Genomic DNA, 22,471 nt, shown 5'->3' on the forward strand with positions numbered 1-22,471 from the left:
TTAAAAAAAAAAAAAAAAAGCACCCCAAGCCCGGTGTATTATGCTGAAGAACTGAGGACTGTGAAAATCCAAGGATGTGGGCCAGGTTTTGTTGTGGGAGAACTTCTGAGCAGCTGAGGGAGAGAGGAGGAAGTGCAAGTCAGGATTTTCTTTCTGCAGTGCCCTCGTTGCCGTGAAGGACCCAGAGCTGGGACACTGACGTGTCTTCTGCTGTGAAAAAAGTGATTTATTTGTGCCTAGTGCACCATGGGAAGAGTATCCATAATAGTTTCTCCAAGTGAGCAAACTGCTGTGGCAGCACATTAAGAATCCGTGTGGGTAATCTGTCACTGATGGCTAATTGCATGAGGAGATCACCAAATTAACTTTTAACCTGGCAGAGTCTACCAAGCAGAGATTGCCAAAACAATATGATAATAATCCAGGGGTTGATTTAAGTCTTCCTCAGTTTATAGAAACTGGTCCTCTGCGTCCTCTCTGCCATTGAAAAAAAAAAATCACTAAAGCTACTTGCTGGTCTCCAAAACCTTCTAAACACAAATGAGACTTCCCAGTGAAGCCACAGCCGTGCTTGGAAGGGAGTTCCATGGGAAATTTCCCCAATATTTCACAGAATATTCTGATTTGGAAGCGACACACAAGGATCACTAGATCCAGCCCTTGAGTGAATGGCCCACACAAGGATCAAACCTGAAAATAGAGGTGCTGGAGCTAAACCTGAAAACAAAGATGCTGGAGCTGATGTTCACTGAAGAGAGGGAATTTGCACACCTGACAACTCCACAAAAAATCCTAATTTTGCAGGAAGCTCACTGAGCCAGGGGATGTCTTCCTTCTGCCCCTTCTCCTCCTGCTTTTTTTTTTTTTTTTTTTTCCCCAAAGAGCTACAGATGTGAAGCTTCAGGGGCTTTGATCCAGGGAGATCTTGAAGCCTGTGGTGTCTCTGCAGGAGTTGTCCCAGGGGACACAGGATGGATGTTACTAACAGTGGGAAAAGCTGAACACAGGGAAAGGATGGGTGTTACTAAGAGTGGGACTGTTTCCTTGACAGATGAGAAACTGTTTACCCAAAAAGTGACAGAAATTCTCTGGATTCTTCATTAATCTGAGAAACAATTAGAAAAACTGGTTGAAGCTGCAACCCAGAGGATTTCCTGAGTAGAGCTATGATGGAGATAAACACATTAGGCATTTCCCTCCTCCTCTGAGACTTGAGAGGAGCTGAATTCAATTAGTTTTAAGTCTCTTCTACTGGGAAGCTGCAAATAAAAAGTGCTCTCTTAAATCAGATATACAGAACATCTAATTCAGGTCTTTGCTGGTGAGAAGGAGCATTTTATGAAGAACCAAAGCTTTCAAGGCCCTATTCAAACAAGCTGAAAGGCCATTTTGAGCAAAGACAATTTCTTGCAGCATCTGGAGAGGAGCAGAAACACTCACATCCACGGATGAGCAGAGGAGAATTGGTACAGCCACAAAAAAAAAAAAGAAAAAACCTGCAGCCTGCTGGCAGCACAAGGATTGCTGATCAAAAACTGCAACAGGAATGGAAGGAAAAGGCAGCTCCCTCCGTGCTCTGGCTTTTCCCAGGAGCCAGGCACGAGAGGAACAACTGAAGAGGAGAGCAGAGCTTTGCTGCAGCACCTCAGCAAGGCTGGGTGTGAAGGCACCCACTGGAACAAGTTCTCTAATTGCAGAGAAGTGCAGAAATGGCCCCCAATAAAACAGGTCATTAAGCTGTGTGATGAGCAGGAACTTCATTGGGCAAGGAAACCTGAAGTGGGTGCGAGGGGAGGGAGATGAATTGGTGAAGCTGGTGGTAACCTGGGATACATAAAAAAGTAATCAGGTTTTGAGAGCACAGGTTCGTCACAGTTCAGGACATTCTAGAGCTGGCATTTCTGTACACTTTGTGTACCTCAGGTTGTTGTCATATGTTTTTTTGGTGGCAAAAACAGATGGAGGCCATTGTCTCCTGCCCTGTCAGTCCCCCCAGCTGGCTGAGGACTAGAAAAAATCCAACTGTTATCCTTCCAGGGTATAAAAACCACCCAGTTGTCAACGTGCCACACAAAAAATTCCACAAGTGTTTCAATATGCAAAGCTTTACTGCTTGATATAAACTGATATCCCGATTTTTTTTTTTCCACAAAGGAGTTTTCTATGTTACAAAACCTTAGAGTGAACATCATGAATTGCTCAAGCAAGACAATGGATTTATCCTCTTAATGGTATATCCGGGCGTTGCCTGAGGGTGCTCCTGTTGAACATGTTCTTAATGGTTACACGGCATAAAATTTAACTGATAGATATGATTTTTGTGGCGTGATAGTTACTTGGAGGCTTTGACTAATGAATTTTAAATGGATGAATTAAAATTCATTAAATATTGACACTGGGAATAAGATGTGCCAGCTAAAAATCTCTGGCTGCTTGTAAGAGGGGTTCAGAAAGTTAATGGAGCCCTGCAGGTTGTTTTTTGGAGGTTTATAAAGAGCTGCCTGGCCCACTTGCTGAATGCTTCAGCAGAGAGACCAAGCTAAATGTTTCTCCATGCTTTTAGTAATGAGGCTTTTATTGTTTCACTCGGGTCGGGGAGGAGATGAAAAGGAGGCAAAATAATTTTTCTTACCTGAGAGAGGTGAACCACCCCACGGAATGGCGAGGTGACAACTGCACATAAGAGGATGTGACAATTCCTAAAATCTACTCCAGTCTACCACGCTCCCCCTTGGGGTGATTATTTTCTGTGATGTGCATTTAAACTGCCCAGATTTCAGGGGCTCCTGCCGAAGCAGGACAACACTTTGGAGCTGTGCTGGTGGGTACAACCTTTGCCATTTTTGTGCCAGCTGTTTCGAATTTCATGTGGGTTTTTTTTTTGTTTGTTTGTTCGTTTGTTTGTTTTTCCACGGGACACACCTTTTTTTTGGTGTTTGTTTGGGTTTGTTTTTCCTCTCCTGACTACACAGTGTGAATGGAGGGCTGTGTCCGAATCCCTCGCTCGTCTCGGATTAACTTGCCACAGTCTAAATCCGTAGATAAGGTGGTGCCAGAGGTGGAGTTGGACGGGTGGGTTTGCTTACACTGCAGTCCGTAAAAGAAACAAAAGGCCTTCGCATGCAAGAAAAGAAAAAAAAAAATGGAGAAAATAAATAAACAAACCAAAGGAGGTAAAATCGAAAGCAAACATGAGAATGAGACTCCAAAAGATCTATTTAAACCAAAAGAGGCTCTAGTTATGGAAACAGAAAAGGCACAGGTTGCATTCGGTGCTTTGGATTAGCTCAGGGTGAACAGTACAGCATTTCCCACCTAAGCTTCTTATTCCACCCGATGGAAAGGAAAACTATCTGAGAGAAATTAGGAGGTGACACCAAAATCGTTGGTTTTTTTCACGCTCTGTAAAGTTGCTTTTGCTAAAGAAACCACATTAACTCATATAAAGGTATTAATTATTAAGAAGCACCTTGCAGTGCAGTGCCAGAAAGGATGTATGTACACACATCTATGGAACCCTGAATGCTGTGATAATCACCTAAAATACTGCTCAGTAAAGGAACACTCCCTCCTGATTTGAATCTCCAGGTCTGCTTTAGTCACGGCTTCAGGAATGCATTGCCTTTCGCAGACTCATGAAAAGTTTCCAGGATATTCTATTAGCATTTATACCAAACATCTTAATTAGCTGCAATTGTTCTTTAAAATGTATTTGAATAGAAGATCTCCTGAGACATGAATGAAACAAAGATATCAACACATTCTTTATGCATTTTGTGCCGAAAGGGGTTAAAGTACCACTCGGAAAGCTGCAATATGTGCAAATACATTAATCCTTTGTCTCTGATTTGTTCCAAAACAGGGACACTTTGATTTATATGACGTGAGATGGCTCCACATGAGCTGTGTCTGTTCCTGGACATTGTTTTTAGTGAGGGCTCGCTCAGGTAGACTTGGGGATGCTCCTGCATGGCAGAATATTGAGAGGACTAAGCCCACTGACGGGGCATTAGGGGTCATGGACCCAAAAGAGCACTGCTGGGGAAATGAAGATGCCTGGTAGGGAACCAACTCCTTTCCCTTCAGCAGATGTGTGGCCTTGGTTTGTGGCATTCTCTTCCTGGCAGCAAGGACCTGCAGGTGGTTTATCCCATCCAAAAATCAGGTGTTATCATCTCCAGGCCCTCAGCCCTGGCTGCTTGGTCACTCAGGTGTCAGTCCCTCCCGTGTCCCACCCCCGACTGCTGTACAAGGCTTAAAATGCACCTCCCAGAGCGAGATCAGAATGTTCTCCTTCTCCTCCCAGTCACCCCTGCTGCCTTTGTTAAGGGCATTTGTGTCAACAGTCATCTCTAGGCACTCATCAGCCTTGCAGGGTCACACCTTGGACCAGTATTTGCATCTCAAAGTGCAGAACGAGCTTAAAAAACTCTCTTGGAAGGAGAGGGATCCTGTCTCAGAAGTCTGAAGCGAGGAGATAAGAACCTCTTGGTGATTCAGGGGCCACCCTGATCGTCAGGGCCACCCACCAACCCTTCAGTGTGGAGGGAGCATTGTCCCTACGGCAAATCCTGCTGAAGGGAAGAGGATCAGGGCATCTACAGGAGGGTCACATCAGGGTCCAGGACATGACCAGGGCAAACAGCCCCAGGGCAGGCAGCCAGAGCAAGAGGGTTGGCAGCTTCCCTGCTCAGCCTTGCTTTGTTTGCAGTGGCTGGTGGGTCAGTAAATGGGTGTTTATACTCGATTTTAATGATTGATTCTTTCTCACAAACTGCTGGAATGCTCAAGGCATGATTTATACACAGCATTTCCTTTGTTTTCCCTCTGCCCTTTCAAATTGCTCATTACACTTCAGTGGAGCTATAACCAGAATTTCTTTGGCTCCATAATCTGCTTTTACAGTGGCATTCATCACCTTTCAGGAGTTCTCCTGAATGCTCTGAAGTGCATCCTTCAGCACAGAGTGTAAACCCCTGACTCTGAAAAAAATTGCTCTCTAGAGCGAGAGGAAAATCACACTTGGGGATTTGGACATTCATTCCTGTGTTACTCATAGGGATGACGTTAATGCCATGTTAAAAAACCAAACTAAAAAAAAAACAATAAACAAAACAAAACAAACCCAAACAACCCCCCTAAAAACTACCAAAAATAATAAAAAAAAAACAAAACAAAACAAATCAAACAACACCCCTAAGAAACAAAACAAAACAAAACAAAACACAAACCAAGAAAAAAAAAAAGAAAAAAAAAGAAAAAACAAACCACAAAAAAACACCAAACAAAAACAGAAAAACCAAAACCCCAGTTGTGTTTCCTTCCTTTCCAATGCAATCTATGCTTGAAGTCTTAAAGATCAAGCAGAAACTGTTTGAGAAATATATTGCCCTTGTTTTGCACTGCCCTACTAAGCAGCACTAATTGGACTGTGGGTGAAGCCCTTCCCTGTTCTTATTAATAAATTATTTGTTTTTAGAGCCAGAAATGCCTGCTGAGAGTTCAGCAACACACAGCCTACACTCCAGCAAAGAGAACTACATCACAGTTACCCTTCCATTCCCAAAATTCATCCCCCCAGGAGCTGGGAGGATGCTGGCAGGGCCTGACCCACCTGCTCGATGTCGCTGTTCTTCCTCGATTTGTAGATGAACTCCCCGATGGCCACAAACACTGACAGAACCAGCCCTGCAGCCAGCACGATGAAGATGCCCCCGATATTCTCCACCCCGAGGGCACTGGCTTCTTTGCTGTCCTCCTCGGGGCACCCGTTGCCTCTCCACCACTTCTCCTTCATCATGTGCAGCTTCCCCTCCTCCTGCAGCTGGAGGATGGCGATGGTGATCTTGTCTCTGTAAGGAGACCCTGCAAGGGGAGAGCAAGGCCTTGTCAGTGCCGCTCTCTGCAGCCAAAGTGCTGCCTCACCACAAGGCTGATCATCCCTTGTTTTCTCCACGGCACAGGTGGGAAGTTGGCATCCACCCTGGGGACTTAAAACCAGAAGGCTCCGCCGGTGCCATTATTTGAGAATTCATTATCATTTCTAGGGTCTCCTCCTGAGGTTTATTTAAGCCTTGGCAGTGGGTTTTCTTGCTCAGTAATTCCTCCATATCATATTTGAATATCACTTTGAGCATCCTGGGAGAATTTCCGCTCTGCCTCTCCTCTGTCGGCTTCGACATCTGTTTGTTTTTCCTACTGCATGTAAATGAGTGGCTGCTGAGAAAAGCCCACAGTCACCCAGAGGCTTTCTCCTCTCTGGATCAACCCACAGCCTCACTTCAGCTACTTATAAGAACATGGGGCTGCCCAGTCCTTTTTTAACGCGGCTTGCAACAAGAGTGGCACTGCAAGCTGAGAATAGCAACTATTTCGTGCTTTGCAGGCCAACAATTAAAGCTATTGCAATTGTCAACATGATCAAGGTAAACCAACTTTTGAGGCAGATTGTGTGCCAGGATTCCAGAGATCTTGTGGTCCAGGTGGACACAGACTCCTTAGAAAAACCTCCCTGAGGCACCACCGCTGTGTCTTTACACATCAAAACAACCTCGCAAATTCAGCCCCACAGCTTCAGGTGTTTTCCTTCTGTTGCTGGGCGGGACATTACTAAAAATGATTGCACCACGAACCCAAGTGCCCCTCCCTGCTTTCCATTTCCTTTAGCCCCCAGCCCTGTCTGAGGGGAAGCAGCAGGAGAAACGCCGCAGTTCTTCATTTGTTGTGCCAACACTCGGCTGGTTTTGGGCGCGTTCCGCTGCCAGCGCCAGGCCATGCTGTGACCACAGATGCCAAGAGACACGTGTCAGGCTATCCAAAATCCATCTGGGAAGCCAGCACTCAGCAGCCACAGCCTGAGGGAGCCAGCTTTGAAAGAAAAACATGCCCTGCTGCAAGAAGGAGAGATGATTTGTATGCTTTTTGTTAAAGACCCCAAAATCACACAGCAGAAAACAAACCAGGAACAACTTCACAACTGGCTTTGCACGGAGAAGTGAATCATTGCCAGTGAAAACAGTAGAGAGAGAAGAATTGTTTCTAGCTTAGGAGATGTCTGTGGCCCTGATAGACTGTGGGACTCATCCATTTTCCCCTGTCTGAAGGGACAGAGCTGTTGGGTAAAGTGGAGCAGGCAGAGTCACAAACGCAGGATTTGTGGGAATGTTCATCCTTTCTCGTGATGTTTATCTTGCCATCAGGATTATCACAATTCATCCTGAGGGTAACAGGTACATCCATATTTCTTTGTGCTTTTAGAGTTTGTCAGGTGTGCCTGGAGTGCTGGGTTGGTGGTGTTTTATTGGTGAGTTAAAAAAAACCAAACACAAATCCATCTCAATCCCTCTTTGAATATTCAGCACATCATTTCTGGCCTCTGAGCTGTTAACAAACTACCTCTTAGGCCAAGAACTGCATTTATCTCCTTTCTTAGCACTCTCCCAAGTAGCTGGGAGCAGCTTAAGTGTCAGAATTACCTGCATCAGCACTCACAGTGATACTGGATTTGGAAAACCTTCAAAAATTACCCTTTCCTGTCTCACTGGGAGCCGTTAAATAATATCCAGATCATTCACACAAATTTTGGAATGCAAGGCATATTTTGCTCCTGGAAACCCTGGCCCTGGGGCTGTACATTCTCCTGAAGGAACAACTTCAGGAGACCAGTTAAGACTTGCTGAAACTTTGATGCCAAGGGTCACAGACAAGCCTTTTTTGTCTCTTTTATTTTCCATGAAGCCTCTACAATCAGTACTCTGCAATGCTGTGAGAAAAATAACAGAGCCTTTGGGGTCCACCTGAACAGTGGAAGGTTTATCTTGTTCATGAAATCAATCCTTTATAAGATGCTGGATGGTACTGAATTATTCCACAGTGCTTGGGGGTATCTATTCCCTTGAATTGTGCTGGGCTTCCTTAAGAAAAAATAAAGGTGCATTTATCATACAAGAAACATCTTATAAATATATTTCACAGCTGTTATTTCCAATGGATGCACTCTCTCTGAGGATTACCATCTGTTCCAATTATTCCTTCATTGTTCTTGCTTTAAAGTGTGGCAGCTTTATAACTGCAGTGAAACTCTTGCCATACATTTGTCTTTCTTCAGGATTTTAGCTTTTTGTATCATTTTCCTCGGGGTGTGAAGGCTGTGCTCACAAAGCCAGTGGAAAAAAACCACACTGTAAATGTTGTCTGTGTGAACAGTCTGAGCTGCTCAGCAGCAAAAAGAATGAACAGTTCAAAGTGTAGGGGGTGCTTCTCCCTTATTTATATCGGCTCTACCAAGCAATGGATGAACCAGACCCACAACCTGGGCTAGTGGAAGGTGCCCCTGCCCACGGCAGGAGGTGGAATGAGATGATCTTTAAGGTTCCCTCCAACCCAAGCCATTCTATAATTCCATCTGCACCCCAAAGAGAAACGAAAGGAGATGAATTTCTGATTCATTTCATGACCCCAAAGCAACACATAAGAACAGTGGGAATCAGCTGAAAGGTTCTGCATCAATCTCTCTGACCTCTTTCCAGTAGACCTTTTTTTTTGGCATATCCAGTGCCCTTTTTGAGGTCTCCTGATCGCAGAGAATTCAAAAGTGTGTCAGTTTTCTGTGCTGTTGTGCTTGGGAATAATCAGCCCTGGGGAGCCAGATGTTTTCCTGTTCCGTAGGATCACAGAATCACAGGATGGTTTGGGTTGGAAGAGACCTTAAAGATCATCCAATTCCACTCTGCTGCCATGGGCAGGGACACCTTCCACTAGACCAGGTTGTTCCAAATTGCCCTTGGACACTTCCAGGGATGGGGCAGCCACAGCTTCTCTGGGCAACCCCACCCTCACAGCCAAGAATTCGTTCCCAATATCCCACCTCACCCTGGCTTTGCCAGTGTGAAGCCATCCCCCCTTGTCCCATTTCCAGGAGCCCAGGACCGATTCAAAAGGCCATCCTCAGCTTCTGGGCGAGCTCCACCCCAGCTGTGCCCAGAAGCCCCTTACCGATGGGGGTTCCCACGCCGTAGCCTTTGGAGTCGATGAGCCCCCCGATCTGGGTGAGGTTGCAGTTCCTCTGGGTCACGTACTCGATGCTGGTGGACTCCATGAGCAGGGCATAGTCCGTGGTGAGCACCCTCTGGATCCCCTCGTCGTTGTTCTTCACCAGGGCCGTCTGCTGCCGGCTGCTCATGAACGCCCACATCTTCTCGTACGTGGAGATTTTGGATTTCTGAAGGGGAAGGGGTTGGCAGGGAGTGGGGGGGGAGGGAAAGGAGGGCAGACAGTCACACCAGCACCCAGATTGCACTTGTCAAATACTCCACAGCCTGGATCACAGGAGAGGTCCTGTGTCATGGGAAGATCCTTTCACTCCAGCTCAGCTCCTCCAGCCCTCGAGTCGCAGCTTCGTGGCTTTTGGGAACCCCTGGGCACTGGGGGTGCCCCCAGGGCAGGTCAGGGCCCCAGAGCTCCCAAAAAAAAGGGGCTGAGTTACCCCTAGAATGTAATGGCAAAGGTGCTTTTTTTCCTTAAATATGCTGTAACACAGGTGGGGTGCGGGGATGGAGTAAGTGCTGCCCAGAAATCCCTGCTCCTGCCTTCTCCTAATTCCCAAGTCTCTCCCTGTGTTTGTGCTTAGCTCAGGAAGTATATGCAGTATTTTACAGTCTGAGGGAGGCACAGTTGTGCCTCACAGAGCAGAGTCTTCCCTTGGCATAAAGAGGTACCTGTCGCGTTTATTGTACAGAGACCCGCTCCGGGATTTTTTATTTTTAGTTTTGGGCAGCACAAAGAGCTCCTAACCTTGTGAGGGTCTGCAGGGGCTTCTGCAACAAAAACAAAAACACCTTCTATTTGTTTGTTTGTGCTGTGTGTGTTTACAAGTGTGGGAAATCGTATTTTTCGTGCATCTTTCACTGTGTCACCTTCCCTCTGCCAGGGAAGAATCCATCCCCAATTTCTGTACAAAATTAGTGTACTTTCCCTTGTGCTTGTGTACACTTGTATTTTGGGCACAAGTAAGGCAGTATGTGGAGTGTATAAATATTTAATCATCTCATCTGAAATATTTCTTTTGAAGGCCTATACATTCTTTTAAGCCTACACATATTTCAGCCTGAGGGATTAACGGTGCAAAAAGAAATCGGTGTAAAGCTGAAAACAGCTCCAGGAATTTGCTTGAACTTCTCATTTTGAACTTGAGAAGCTATTTCCTCTAAAAACCACATGGAAACAAGAGGTTTTGAGGTTTTATCTCTGATGCTGGGTTTGACTTCAGAATATCAATGGCAGTGACTGTCTCTGGGCATGGAAGAGCTCTCAGCTCAAGGGATTTTCCCAGAGTCTTTCAGAAGATGGCACAGCTGATTCCTGCTGCCTTGTACTCCTAAGGAGAGTCTGGTACTTGCCTTACAAAGCTTCAAGGAATATCTCCAGGTGGGTTTCCATCTCAGTGGAGATGTCAGCTCATCATTTCAAGGACTGGCTATAATGGAAACCAGTGGAGTTTGTGCCTTTCTTTGAGCACAGAAACATTTCTATTCAGCCACAGGAGAGCCATTACCAGGGCAGATCACCCTGGGCAACTCCAGCAGGGACAGACTGCACAAAATCCCAGAATCCCAGAATAGCTGGGGTTGGGAGGGACCTCTGGAGATCACCCAGTCCAACCTCTCTGCCAAGGAAGGGTCACCCAGGTGACTCAGGAACTCTTCCAGGTGGGTTTGGAATGTCTCCAGACAGGGAGACTCCACACCCTTCCCTGGGCAGCTGTTCCTGTGCTCTGCCACCCTCCATGGAAAGAAGATCTTCCTCATGGTGAGGGGGAACTTGTTGTGTTTCAGTTTATGGCCACTGCTCCTCGTCCTGTCACTGGCACCACTGAACAGGGTCTGGAACCTTCCTCTGACAGCCCCTGGAGATATTTGTGTGGATTGATGAGATCCCCTCTCAGCCTTCTCTTCTCCAGACCAACCACAGTCTCCCACAGTCTCTCCTCACCAGAGGGATGCTCCAGACTCCTCATCATCTTCGTGGCCTCTGCTGGACCCTCATATCTATGTGTCATAGAATTGAAACATTCTGGATGAATGTTATTCCTTTTTGCCTCATCAGGGTTTCTGGTTAAAGCAGGGCAGGGGCTCAGGCTGGAGCAGCTCGTGTTATTTTGCCCAAATGCTGCTTCCCCACAGTGTCTGATCCCCTTCAAAGGCACTGCATGTTTGACTGTCTACAAACACCATCCTTAGATGCTCCAGGGAGAAGCCTGACACCAGTTCATCCCGTGCTTAACTTCCCTGCTGAGACTGCTGATGGAGCTGCTAATTAATTCTGACTGTCACAGGATTTTTGGGCATGTATTCTGTATTTATAGCTTGGTGGCTTTTACGTTGACATTTTATGGGATTATTCATTTTGCAGGTAATTAATACTAATAAGTAGGGAAAAAAAAAAAGAGCACAGATATCTACAAAGCAACTAGCCACAGAAAACTGTCTTTTACTTACTGATGTGTTCATGTGTTTATGAGGCCCTTCTATTGGTAGTCTGTGTAATGTTGACCAGGGAGCACTTTAAAAAAGGGGACAAATAAAGTTGCATTTGGATTTGCTGGCAGTATTATCCGTGTGCAAATGTGACTTTCAGAAGGTGAAGCAGAATTTTCCAGCCAAGTGGCTGGAAGAAAATGAGATCCCACCCTGAAGCAACCTGGAGGAGAAGATCCCCAGGCTCCCTTCAGGTCCCCCCCCATCACAGGCAGGTGGGTTTGGCCCTCACAGCCAGACTGTTTTTCCATGTGCTTCAGGGGAAAAAAACTCCCAACTTTCCTGCTACTGGGTTTGGGTAAATGCTGATATCTACCTAATCCTGCCAGTCCTGCCGAGGGCTGTGATTCCTGCTCACCAGTTTTCCTGGAGCGCCTGGGGGAGTCTCCGACCGGCCAGGCCCGGCTGGTGCCGTCTTACCTTGAAGAAGGTCATTGTGGATCCATCTCTAACAGCCCCGTACTCTATCTTGGTTTGCTTTGCCAAATCATCTGCCGAATCGATGGGCGATTCCATCCTCTCCACGGTCAGGAAGGCAGCCAGGTTGGCAGTATAGGATGAGATTATGATTAAGGTGAAAAACCACCATATTCCTCCAACTATTCTGGTAGAAAGAGCTTTGGGCATCAACTCTGATCCTGTTACGATACCACCAAAACAATCGTATTAAAATGATGCTGAAAGATGCCCTTCCTGATGCCACAGACTGTTTTTTTTTAAGGCACAGAATGCTTTTATGAGCTGCAGGATGATAAAATGGTTTAAACAATAATCTCACAGATGCACAGCTAACATTTATAATGGGAACACACTGTGAAAGGGATGTATGCCATGATACATGACAAATGGAATTATCCTTGGGTCTAAGCCCCGTTACATCCCTGAGCTAACCATCATTGTAATATTAACCTCTGCCACCCCCAGCAGGCTATCCTAGTATTTTGGGCTGTTTCCTGAATCCCTTTTTGCCTCCACACTGGAATCAATTTTTAACCAAGGATCTTTAGCAGAATCCTACAGGCTGCCTGACAGAAACATCTTACAGGAGAAACTTGCCCTGTGCATCCTATTGACGTATCTGAGCAGAGACAGGGAGATCAGTGCAGTCCCACTGAACTCACCAGCTGTGAGAACCTCAGCTCCAGCCCCAGAAAACCTCTTTTTATTAATGTGAGCTTCACATTTGAGAGTTCAGGGGGTGAACGGGCACATCCTTTGGATCTACAGGGCAAAGTTTTGGCCCGTGTATTTAACACTCCTTGTTGCTGAGAAGGGTTTAGCAGATCTGCCTGCAGGTCACACCTTACGTTTTGCTTCTGTTCAAATGTTAAATCCTCAAGCAGTGTCTCAGATTCTCCGAGTTTCCCAAGTAAAAAAAAAGCTGCCTTGGCTCTGAAGTGCATTGTTTAAAGTGTCATTGCCATAAAACCCCACAGGGCAGCACTGAAATGTTCTCTAAACAGCCCAGATCTCCTGTATTTAAGGCACACAAGTATTTCTAAGCACTCTGATACAAGTTTTGTGCTCTTTCTTTTAGGTGCATCCCCACTGAGCTCCCCTGATTGTGTGGGATATCAGAATCTGATTCAGCAAAGCTCTTAGGCAGCCTTTTGACCTCAAACTTAAGCCTTTGCATAATTATTTTCCTGATGAAGGATGGACTTAGGAAAACACTTAAGTGCCTGTGAAGGGAGATCTCAGCACAGTAAAGCTTTTGATGTGACAAACGTATTTGTATTCCTGGAAAATCATGGTGATATATTATCTCTCCCCAACTATTTCGTGAGTTCTGCAAGAAATTTCAACCTGTTGGAGAGAGTATTTTCAGACCTTGCAAAAACTTTGAACGTGACTTTTGGGGCAGAGACTGAAAAGGTAAAAACTTCCCAAACAACCAGCAAACACATCTAACTTAGCTTTGTAAACACATAGAGACTTCCTTAAAGTCAAAGCTGAGCATAGCCCAAGGGTTGACAGAACTGTCAACTGCTGTGAGAGCAGTCTAAAAGCAAAAACTCTCACTTTAGGTTTTCAAGGCCAAATGTACTTGTTTCCAGAGCTGTAGCTCTGTCTGGGTTTATATTTGTGGTCTGCTGTACTTTCTAGCTTTGCAGAATAGATTTTTTTAAAATACAATGAATTTTTTTTTTTTTTTGGTATTGTTGGTGTATTCTGTAATGTCGTTGTATTTCTAAGTTGGGGTTGACCTGCACAAACTGCTTCTAGGAGTGCTGATTCAGGTCATCCTGAAGGTGTTATTGCTTTTAAGCTTAGACAGAGACACAAATAGAATTTCTGCTCTTGGACCTGACCCTGACATACACTCTGACATCCTGGGAATGCACAGCAGCAGGTACCTTGCAGACCCCCTTAACCAGCAGCCCTGAAATCTGTCAGTGCTGCACAAGAGGAGGTGGAGAAGCCCTGAGTGCTGCCCTTGTGGGGTGAGGCACCAAACCTCCTGTGATCTCCCACAGCAAAATATGGTTTGTGGGAAAGCAGCAGAACACATTCAGTTCACTTGAGCTTTGAACCCCCAGCCTGCTAATTATGCAGTGAGTGACTGTTTGGGGGGACCAGAGCCCACCATGGGCAGGGACACCTTCCAGTAGCCCAGGTTGCTCCAAGCCCCGTCCAACCTGGCCTTGGACCCTCCCAGGGATGAGGCAGCCACAGCTTCTCTGATGTGTGGTCTCACCACTCTCACAGCCAGGAATTCCTTCCCAATATCCCATCTCTCCCTGCCCTCGGGCAGTGGGAAGCCATTCCCCCTTGTCTTGTCACTCCAGGCCCTTGTAAAAAGTCCCTCTCCATCTTTCACAGTGTCCCTTCAGGTCCTGGAAGGTTACAGTTATATCTCCCTGGAGCCTTCTCTTCTCTAGGGGAACCCCCCCAGCTCTCCCAGCCTGGCTCCAGAGCAGAGGAGCTCCAGCCCTTGGAGCAGCTTTGGTGCCTTCTCTGGACTCTCTCCACGTCCCTGTGTTGTTCCCCAGGGCTGGAGGCAGCTCTGCAGGTGGGATCTCACCTGAAGGGGCAAAGGGGCAGATTCCCCTTCTCTCCTGCTTCCCACGCTGTGGGATCAGGACAGGACATGATCCATGCTCATTCCCTTCACCCTGCACACTCTCCTGAACCAGCTGCTCCTGGGCTGACCCACTCCTTGGCTCAACTGGGGCTCTGAGGGGAAAGCTTTCCTTTCTGCAAGTTCTAATTTCTGTGAATGAATTGGATGAAATGTGCCCTGTTTGGATGCTTTCAGAATATGAATAACACATCCAAGACTTCCAGGGGAAAACAGGGGAAGCAGCATCTAAAGAAAAAGGTTGCCAGCAAGACTCGGGGGCAGAGACAATACTTGCTGAAGTCTCTCTAGTGCCTTTTTATGGCAGACATGACAGCCAATCCTGATCCAGACTTTGCTCACGCTCTGTAGAAAAGAGAAAGTCTGATCATCACATTTTAAAATTTAGAAAAAAAAAAAACAAAAACAAATAAGTGGCTTCCAATCAAGCACAACGAGCAGCTGCTGCCAACAGGAAAGAGCCCAACACTGGACGCAGAGTTTCCCAACCATTCCCATCATGTCCAAACTCTTCACATTGACAATGATGCACAGACAGTCACACAGCACCACAAGTTTGTACATGGAAACATTTGTGTTGCCTTACAAATGTTTGGGGTTTTTTCTCTTTCTTTCTTTCCTTTTCTTTATTTGATTTTTTTTTTTGGTTGGTTTGTTTGTTTGTTTTAATCTTCTTAAAAGACAAGCAGAGTCTGGTTGGGGCTGACTGTCATGTACCCAAGGTAGTGGTAACGAGCAGACACTGCATCCCACAGTTTGCTGTGGATGATGGTAAACTCCAAAAAAAGGCAGTACATGGAAACACAGAATCCTGGGGCACTTTCACACAAAGGGGCAGTCACAGTTGGATACACACACCTGCCTGATACTGTAAAACCTCAGCCTGTGTTTCACTGGTAACTTGGAAGGCAGACAAACCCAAAAAAGCGATGTAGAAATGCTCTTCTTTCATCCAACCTCCTTCAGAGTAATTTCTGTGGGGAAGCTCTGTGTCCTCTCAATACATTGGTGCACCACTAAAAGCAAGTGCATCCTGGGTTCAATACCAACTTCATTCTCTACCAGAGCTAGGAAAAAAATCCTCCTCATGTTTGTTTGTTTGTTGTTTTTTTTTTTTTCGCTGCTACTCATGTCTGTTAAAGAGGAAAGAATAAACTGTACCTGTATGAATGTAGAGATGGTTTTATATTCTTTACTTTAATGCTTAGGAATTTAATACCAAGGTACTGCTGGACTTTCCTCCAGATTGCCTTTTTGGTGGTTGTTGTGAGGTGAGGGTTTTTTTTGTGGATTGTTTTTTGTTTTTTGTTTTTTGGTTTTTTTTTGTTCAGCTTTGATTCAACTTGAAATATTTGTCAGAAAATATTTTCATTCCTTTCAGTGGAGCCCAGTTTTGGTGAATAGTGATTTAACTGGAAACCTTAGAACATAAACAAGTGTGTTTTTTGCATATATCTGTTTGACTTCCCACATGGAGTAAACTTCACTGCCCTTCCTTGTCAACTGAGTAAAATGTCAGCTGTTTCCAAAATCATCAGCAACAGGGACTTGTGACTGGGGTAAGGCTCCTAGGGTTGGATGCCTTTACAGAAGGATGGGGCTCATACCTGCAGAAAAGCCATAAAAAAAAAAAAAAAGGGGGTTGGGTTTGGTTTTGAACAACGAGTTTGACAAGTGCCAGCAAACTTAACAACCCTTCTGAAGAAAGAGCACCTTTGTTTGGCAGATAGAACAGTTTTTCTAGGGTGGCTAAGGCTGGTTACTGCTGGGAGGGAGCCCAACATTCTCCTGTTGCCAAACCTCTTATACCAACAAACTCAACTTCAGCACGGGGCACCTCATAGCCCTCCTGCAATTATTTCCCGTTTCAGCTCCAGGAACTCCCGTGTTGGCCCTGCCTGCTCCCCTTTCTCTCAGACGCTTCCCCTCCTTCCTCCTGCTCTGGGTTCCACAGGTTCCCCTCCTGTGCCTGCTCCCGGTGTGCAGTGGCACATCCTCCTCTCTTCCTTTTCTTCTATCCTCAGCCTCCCTGAGATCAGGTTTTACAGTATGAGTTGCATTTACAGGGGGTGGGGTGGGGTGGAGTTTACCAGCACAGAAGCCCTTGAGCAGACTGTGGGACGTGTGCGATAACGAAGTGTAACCGGTGTACCTTGCTGCATGAGAGCTCCAACTCCAAACCAGAAACTATTTAGTAAAGTAAAATTGTTTTCCACCACGTCTGAGTCTGGGTTGCACGGGTGGGGGTTATACCACTCGTAGGGTGTAAACCTGTGGCAGTCAACAGAAAGAGTCCGTAAACAGCGAGTACACACAGCGAGCCTGCCGAGAAAACCGCGCCGCGTGGGGAGGGTGGGGAGGGGCAGAAAGGACACGAGGAGGGGGAAACCTCAGCTGAAAGGGTGTCCCTCAGGGACATCTGCCTCGTGCCTGGATCTAGGGCAGGGCTACTCCTGCATCTAGAGCAGGGCTATTCCTGTGTAGAGCCCTCGAGGGGGAGAGGCTGCAGCCACTCCCTGCCTGCTCCGCATCTGCAGGGCCCCCGGTGGGGGGACAACTGGAAGCCGCGTAGCTGCTCCTTGGGAGAGGGTTTAGGAGTTGGGAAGGTGTAGCAGCCCTCTAAAGGCAGCCAGAGTGAGCTGCCTGTGGTCGAGGTGCATCCAGCAGACATCCTCTCCCTGAACAAAAGGCTGCCCAGCACTGGAAGGCGACCTGGGGGCAACTGCAGAGGTACAGAAAGCCTCAGGGACGCGTGGTTTTGTCATTGTTGGGAGAGATTTCTGCCTGCAGTGGGAGAACTGTGGTCTAACTACACACTGTGCCCCTCCTGCTCTGCACAGCACCTCTCAGGACCACGTGAAAGGGTCGTTTCTCCCCGAGGCACCTTTGCCTGCTGTTGCTTCCCACTGCTGCGTGGCTTCCTGCACACTCCTCCTGAAGTTTAGGAATACCCTTGGCAAATATCACGCCCATACACTCCAATTACTGTTCCAACAATATAAATAAGCATTGAGTTTGCTCAGCTGAAGCAATGAGCTCTCTTTTGTGATAACAAACCCCACTAATTGGAGCAGAGTGTAGCTTAGGGTGCCATCAGCTGCAACAATATCACCGCCACCACAGCGAGAGTCTCAAAAACCATGACAAAACACGCGGTTTTCGGGTCCAAGACACAACAGCTCTGCACACACCCCTTAAAAGAAAAGCAGTTACCAAGTTATGCGTTTCAGATTTATGCCAGAATAATGGAAGCAGGTGCTGTGGAGTAACCACACCGTTCCCAGCTCACTTCATGCACACCTGGGGAAACACATCCTTAGCAAGAGCCCCACAATTAGGACCAGCAGGCTGCTGAGAGCCACAGGAGTGAAGAGTTCCACCCCCCAGCATCCCAGAGTGCTCAAAGAGAACACCAAGAGCAGTAAATAACTCTGCCTGACCCACCTGGGAAGCCCCAAGGCTGGGATCTTGCAGAGTTTCAGGCAGCCACCACTCTCAGCAGGCTGGATACAAACACCTCGATGGTGGAAAGAGCAAAACAGCCATTGCCGGAAAGTGGCAATTAAATTCTGGCAGCAAAACTCTTTCTGCCAGACTGGAAAGATTTTTACAGCTCTGGGTATGTGTTTTAATGTGTTAGTAGGGTATAGATCTCCTCTCCAACTCGAAACAAAAGCTGATTTTCTGCTCGTGTTCGTATTGCTGTGCTGAGCTATAGGAAGAGCCTGGTTTACAGTTCAGCTCTATTCCACTGCTCAGACCTTCTGTTTTCCTGGCCTTTTTCCCATGGTTTCCTCCCACTTCAGCAATAGCTGTGCTGAGGTTTCTGATAAGGATGAGATGCTCAAGGTCACCTAAGCACCCTTTTAGCAACGTGCTCTGTGTAGCATTATTCACCTCAGCTACTTGGCTCTCCCTTCATTGACGTAGCAGCACAGCTGACATGGCATTAGCAGGAAATTTTGGCACAAAATCCACCTTGTTCATTCACTGTCAGCGTACTTGGAACAGAGCTTTGTCAGTCTGCAACCCTTCACAGTGATAAAAACTTCAGTGTTTGAGTTTCAAAATTAATGTAACTATTACAGGGCTTCGCAAGGCTCAGAGACAAATGAGAAATTATTCAGCTGCTGAAAAGTCAAAAGAAATGACAGGAAGATTATCCCAGTCTATGGAAATTATTCCCAGGTATTTGTCTTCCATGAACTGATGGAAAAGTACAGTTAACTGTTTAATTTACTGTGGCAGTGCTAAAAAGTGGATGGTTCCTGAGGTCCCTAGAACCAATCTAAGCAATATTTGCCGAAAGACTTTGCAAATCTTACAGAAATCTTGATGCATTTGGAGACGTGAGCAGGTCTAGATGTGGGCAGCAAGAAGGGCTTAGCTTAAAATTTGTTAATCTAAATTAACATGACACGTGAACCCAATTTTGTGTCCTTCTTCAACCTCCACAGATGCATTTTAACAGAGCACTGCTTTTAGGCATCGGCTCAAGGAGAGTATTTGTGACAGAAAAAACCTAAGCATTCAGAAAATGATGGTTTCTGCTGAACTGGGGCATTCTTTTTCTCTTTTCCTAAAAGAGGTGGGTTATAAAAATGACATCTATTGATCTGTTTGCCTGTTGTTTCTACTTGATCCGTTTCTGTCGTTGCAGGCCTGGGTTTGTGCTGTGTGTTGTGAACGTGTGTGTGGTGTCTGTACCTCTAGTGACATGTGAGCCTTTTAGCTAATTTTAGCCATTAATTGGCCATTAATTTTAGCCATTAATTGGCCCTTAATTTTAGCCATTTAATTTAGCCATGTCTGATGAATAGGCAGAGGCCTCAGAGGTTATTTATTGTGTTGTGAAACACTGCAGCAGGAGCCCCACCAGGAGAGGAGCTGCAGGATGAGCTCACAATTCCTTAGGTGCCTGTTAATCAGATCCCCTGTAAATCCTCCAGCTGCAGGAAAAGCAAATGAACACACAAACTGACTTCAACTGGTGATCACAACCCACCAGGAGACAGAGATCTGTGAGGAAATTGGGCTTCACTGGTTATGATGCTCCTGGAACTACTGGTTTTTAACAGTTTTTTAAAAGGGCAAACCTATGGATTTACCAAAAGGCTGTGTTTGGGGGCAATTTTTAACAGCCAAGAAACAAAAGCAAATAGGCAATGATTTTTTTTACCATGGTTCATTTCCTTTTGCTTTGCTCCTGGCCATGTGTCTGTGAGCAGACCAAGCACCCTGATATCTATTTATTCTTCCAAAGCTGATGCCCTTATTTTAAAAAACAGAAGCACTGAGGGTAACTTGGGTTTTGTTTTCCCTTCCACTGTGCTGAGGGTTGTGGGATAGTCTCAGCCTTGGCACACTACTGCAGAAAAGTCAGTCTGTCAGAGTCGAGCAGATTTAATATTAGTCATGAGTGAGATCATGATTTGAGTACAGTAGGAGTTATTATTTATGGCACAGCGAGCCACTAAGAGCTCGTGAGAAGTCATGACTAATTGTACACAGCCCCACAGCTGCCAGGGATGGATAAACTCCTCTTTTTACCTGGGGCCAGAACTGGTAACTTAACCCATGGCCCCTCCTTCTTTATTTCACAGAATCATTTAGGTTGGAAAAGATCTCTAAGATCATCAAGTCCAACCTCTGACTGATCACCACCAGGTCAACTGGATCGTAATTCCTTTCTCCTCCTTCGCACTCTCAGTGATTTAAAGGGAAAAAAGAAAAAAAGGCAAATCCCGCTTCCAGGGATGGGGCAGCCACAGCTTCTCTGCCCAACCTGTGCCAGGGCCTCCCCACCCTCACAGGGAACAATTCCTTCCTAATATCCCATCTAATCCTACTCTCTGTCAGTTTGAAGCCATTCCCCCTTTTCCTGTCACTCCAGACCCTTGTAAATAATCTCTCTCCATCATTTTTGCAGGCTCCCTTTAGGTCCTGGAAGGCCACAATTAGGGTCACCCTGGAGCCTTCTCTTCTCCAGACTGAACATTCCCAATTCTCTCAGCCTTTCCCCATAGGAGAAGTGCCCCATCCCTATTTTGCTGTGATGTGAATGTGTAGTGGGCTTCCAATAATACATTACTTTTCTTCTTATATTTCATATGAAAAAATGAAGGATAGGCTGAAATTAAAAAATAAAAAAAACAGTTGGAAATTAAATTCCAAGGCCACTATCTGAATAACTATGCCAGCTCAGAGTCTGGGTGTTTTTCAGGAGTACAAAAAAATAGCGTGCCTGAAACGGCAAAACCTCTGACAAGTGTTTCTAAGTTCATTTTCTTTCATGCTTGGTTTGCTCCTGTTCAAAGCCCTCAAGCAACCGCCTTTCCAGCGGTCTCTGAGGGCAAGGGAAGTGTCTTGTACCCACTTTGTGAAACCACATCAGCTGTCTGGAGTTTTCAAGGGAAAGCTCAGTGACAGAGTTCTCTGCTGGCCCACTGGACGTGTGACTGTGCCCACTAGTCCAGAAACTTTGTGGTGAGCCTTGGAGAGAGTTACAAGCTTTGGGTTTATTTGGAAGAGTGCTGTGTATGTGCTTTTTACCTGCTGGTTTAGAGTATTCCAGTGGCAGGAATAGTGAACCCCGGGCAGAGCCTTGGCTGTGCTTCACCTTGAGAGTGTCCCCTCAGCCTCCCAACCACCTTATCTTGCATTTTCAATGGTGAGGGGGGGGGATTAGCTGAACTAATTAAAATCCTTTGGCATAAATACATTCACATTCTCTTATGTTAACCTTTCCACTGTGTGCACTGTGAGTGGAAGGCAGAAGTGCCTACATGCAAGTCACATAAACTGCTTTTCAACACAGAGGTGGGGTGTGCCAACAAAAATCCCGTATTCCTCTCCCTTCAGCCCTTAAGGAAAGCAAAATCTCACCACGTCGCCACGCATAGAAGTGACAGCAGTGTGGATGCGAAAATACCGAGGGACCTTGCAGAACATGATGTTTTAGGACTTTAGGGATAAAACACTTAGGGTAGTTTTATATTTTTTATGCCCTCTGTAGTCCCCAGAGCCCAACACCTACGGGAGGAGAGGTGGTGGTTAGTGCGGACGCATCCGAAACCCACGTCTTGGGCTTACCTTGCAATGACAAAGAGGACACAGCTGACCCCGAGGCAGGCTAGGAGGACATACATCCAAATATCAGGAGAAAGAGGGTTCAGAAAGGAGAAAACACCCGGGTTGGTGCCGTTGGGCTTCCGGTACAGGATGCTGATTCCCAGAGTCATGAAGGGCTTGGAAAAATCGATGACTTTCTCTCTTACGTAGGTGATGGTGAGAGGAGCGACAGCCAGATCAGCTTTCTGAAAACACAGATGGGAGAACACTCATTCCCCTTCACGCTCAACAATGAAACAATTCCCTCCCTTTCTTCCCCCAGTATTGAAAATTAAACTAAATTTGATTAAAAATCCGAGGCGTGCGAGAAAAGGCAACGTTTCTGGGGTATTTTGGCGGCATGGTAACTCTGTTTCCTCTCTCTGCAAGGCAGAGGGGCATTTGGGACTGCCATGTGTGCAGACCAGAGGCACCACAGGGTATGGGGAAGGGGGAATTTCAGCCTCCACCGGTGGATTTTGCAGCCGAGGGATGGGTAGGATGTGCCAGCTCAGCACCTGCTACTGCTGGAGGTTCCCCCCACACCTTCAAACTGCCGGTTCAGATGTTGCTACTGTGAAAAGTGGGCATAAAGACTCTACTATAGTATAATATAATAATATCATAAAATTAGTGGCAATAAAGTGGCTCTAAAATACAAAAACTAAAGCAAAGACCTGAGTTGGGCTGGTTATATACAAAATACCACAGGTGAAAGTAGAATAAAGAGAGAAGGGTTCAGTCT

General features: G+C 46.1%; 1 protein-coding gene across 3 annotated transcripts in view; it reads right to left on the reverse strand.

Moving 5' to 3' along the window:
* GRIK1 (glutamate ionotropic receptor kainate type subunit 1) overlaps positions 1-22,471 on the reverse strand; it is a 132,294-nt gene that overhangs the window by 12,612 nt on the left and 97,211 nt on the right. For 2 of the 3 annotated variants that reach the window (XM_027906156.1, XM_027906158.1), the window contains exons 11-15: positions 21,709-21,932; positions 16,769-16,887; positions 11,955-12,172; positions 8,995-9,220; positions 5,615-5,865 (exon numbers count right to left, since the gene is read on the reverse strand). In XM_027906156.1, the coding sequence (XP_027761957.1) occupies positions 5,615-5,865; positions 8,995-9,220; positions 11,955-12,172; positions 16,769-16,887; positions 21,709-21,932 (1,038 nt within the window). Of the gene's footprint in view, positions 1-2,947; positions 3,115-5,614; positions 5,866-8,994; positions 9,221-11,954; positions 12,173-16,768; positions 16,888-21,708; positions 21,933-22,471 lie in introns of all 3 variants that reach the window. The other variant, XM_027906159.1, reaches the window with a different exon arrangement.

Source organism: Empidonax traillii, unplaced genomic scaffold (assembly GCF_003031625.1).
Source record: "Empidonax traillii isolate 1590-97213 ecotype Southwest subspecies unplaced genomic scaffold, ASM303162v1 scaffold1253:size457737, whole genome shotgun sequence".
Taxonomy (NCBI): domain Eukaryota; kingdom Metazoa; phylum Chordata; class Aves; order Passeriformes; family Tyrannidae; genus Empidonax; species Empidonax traillii.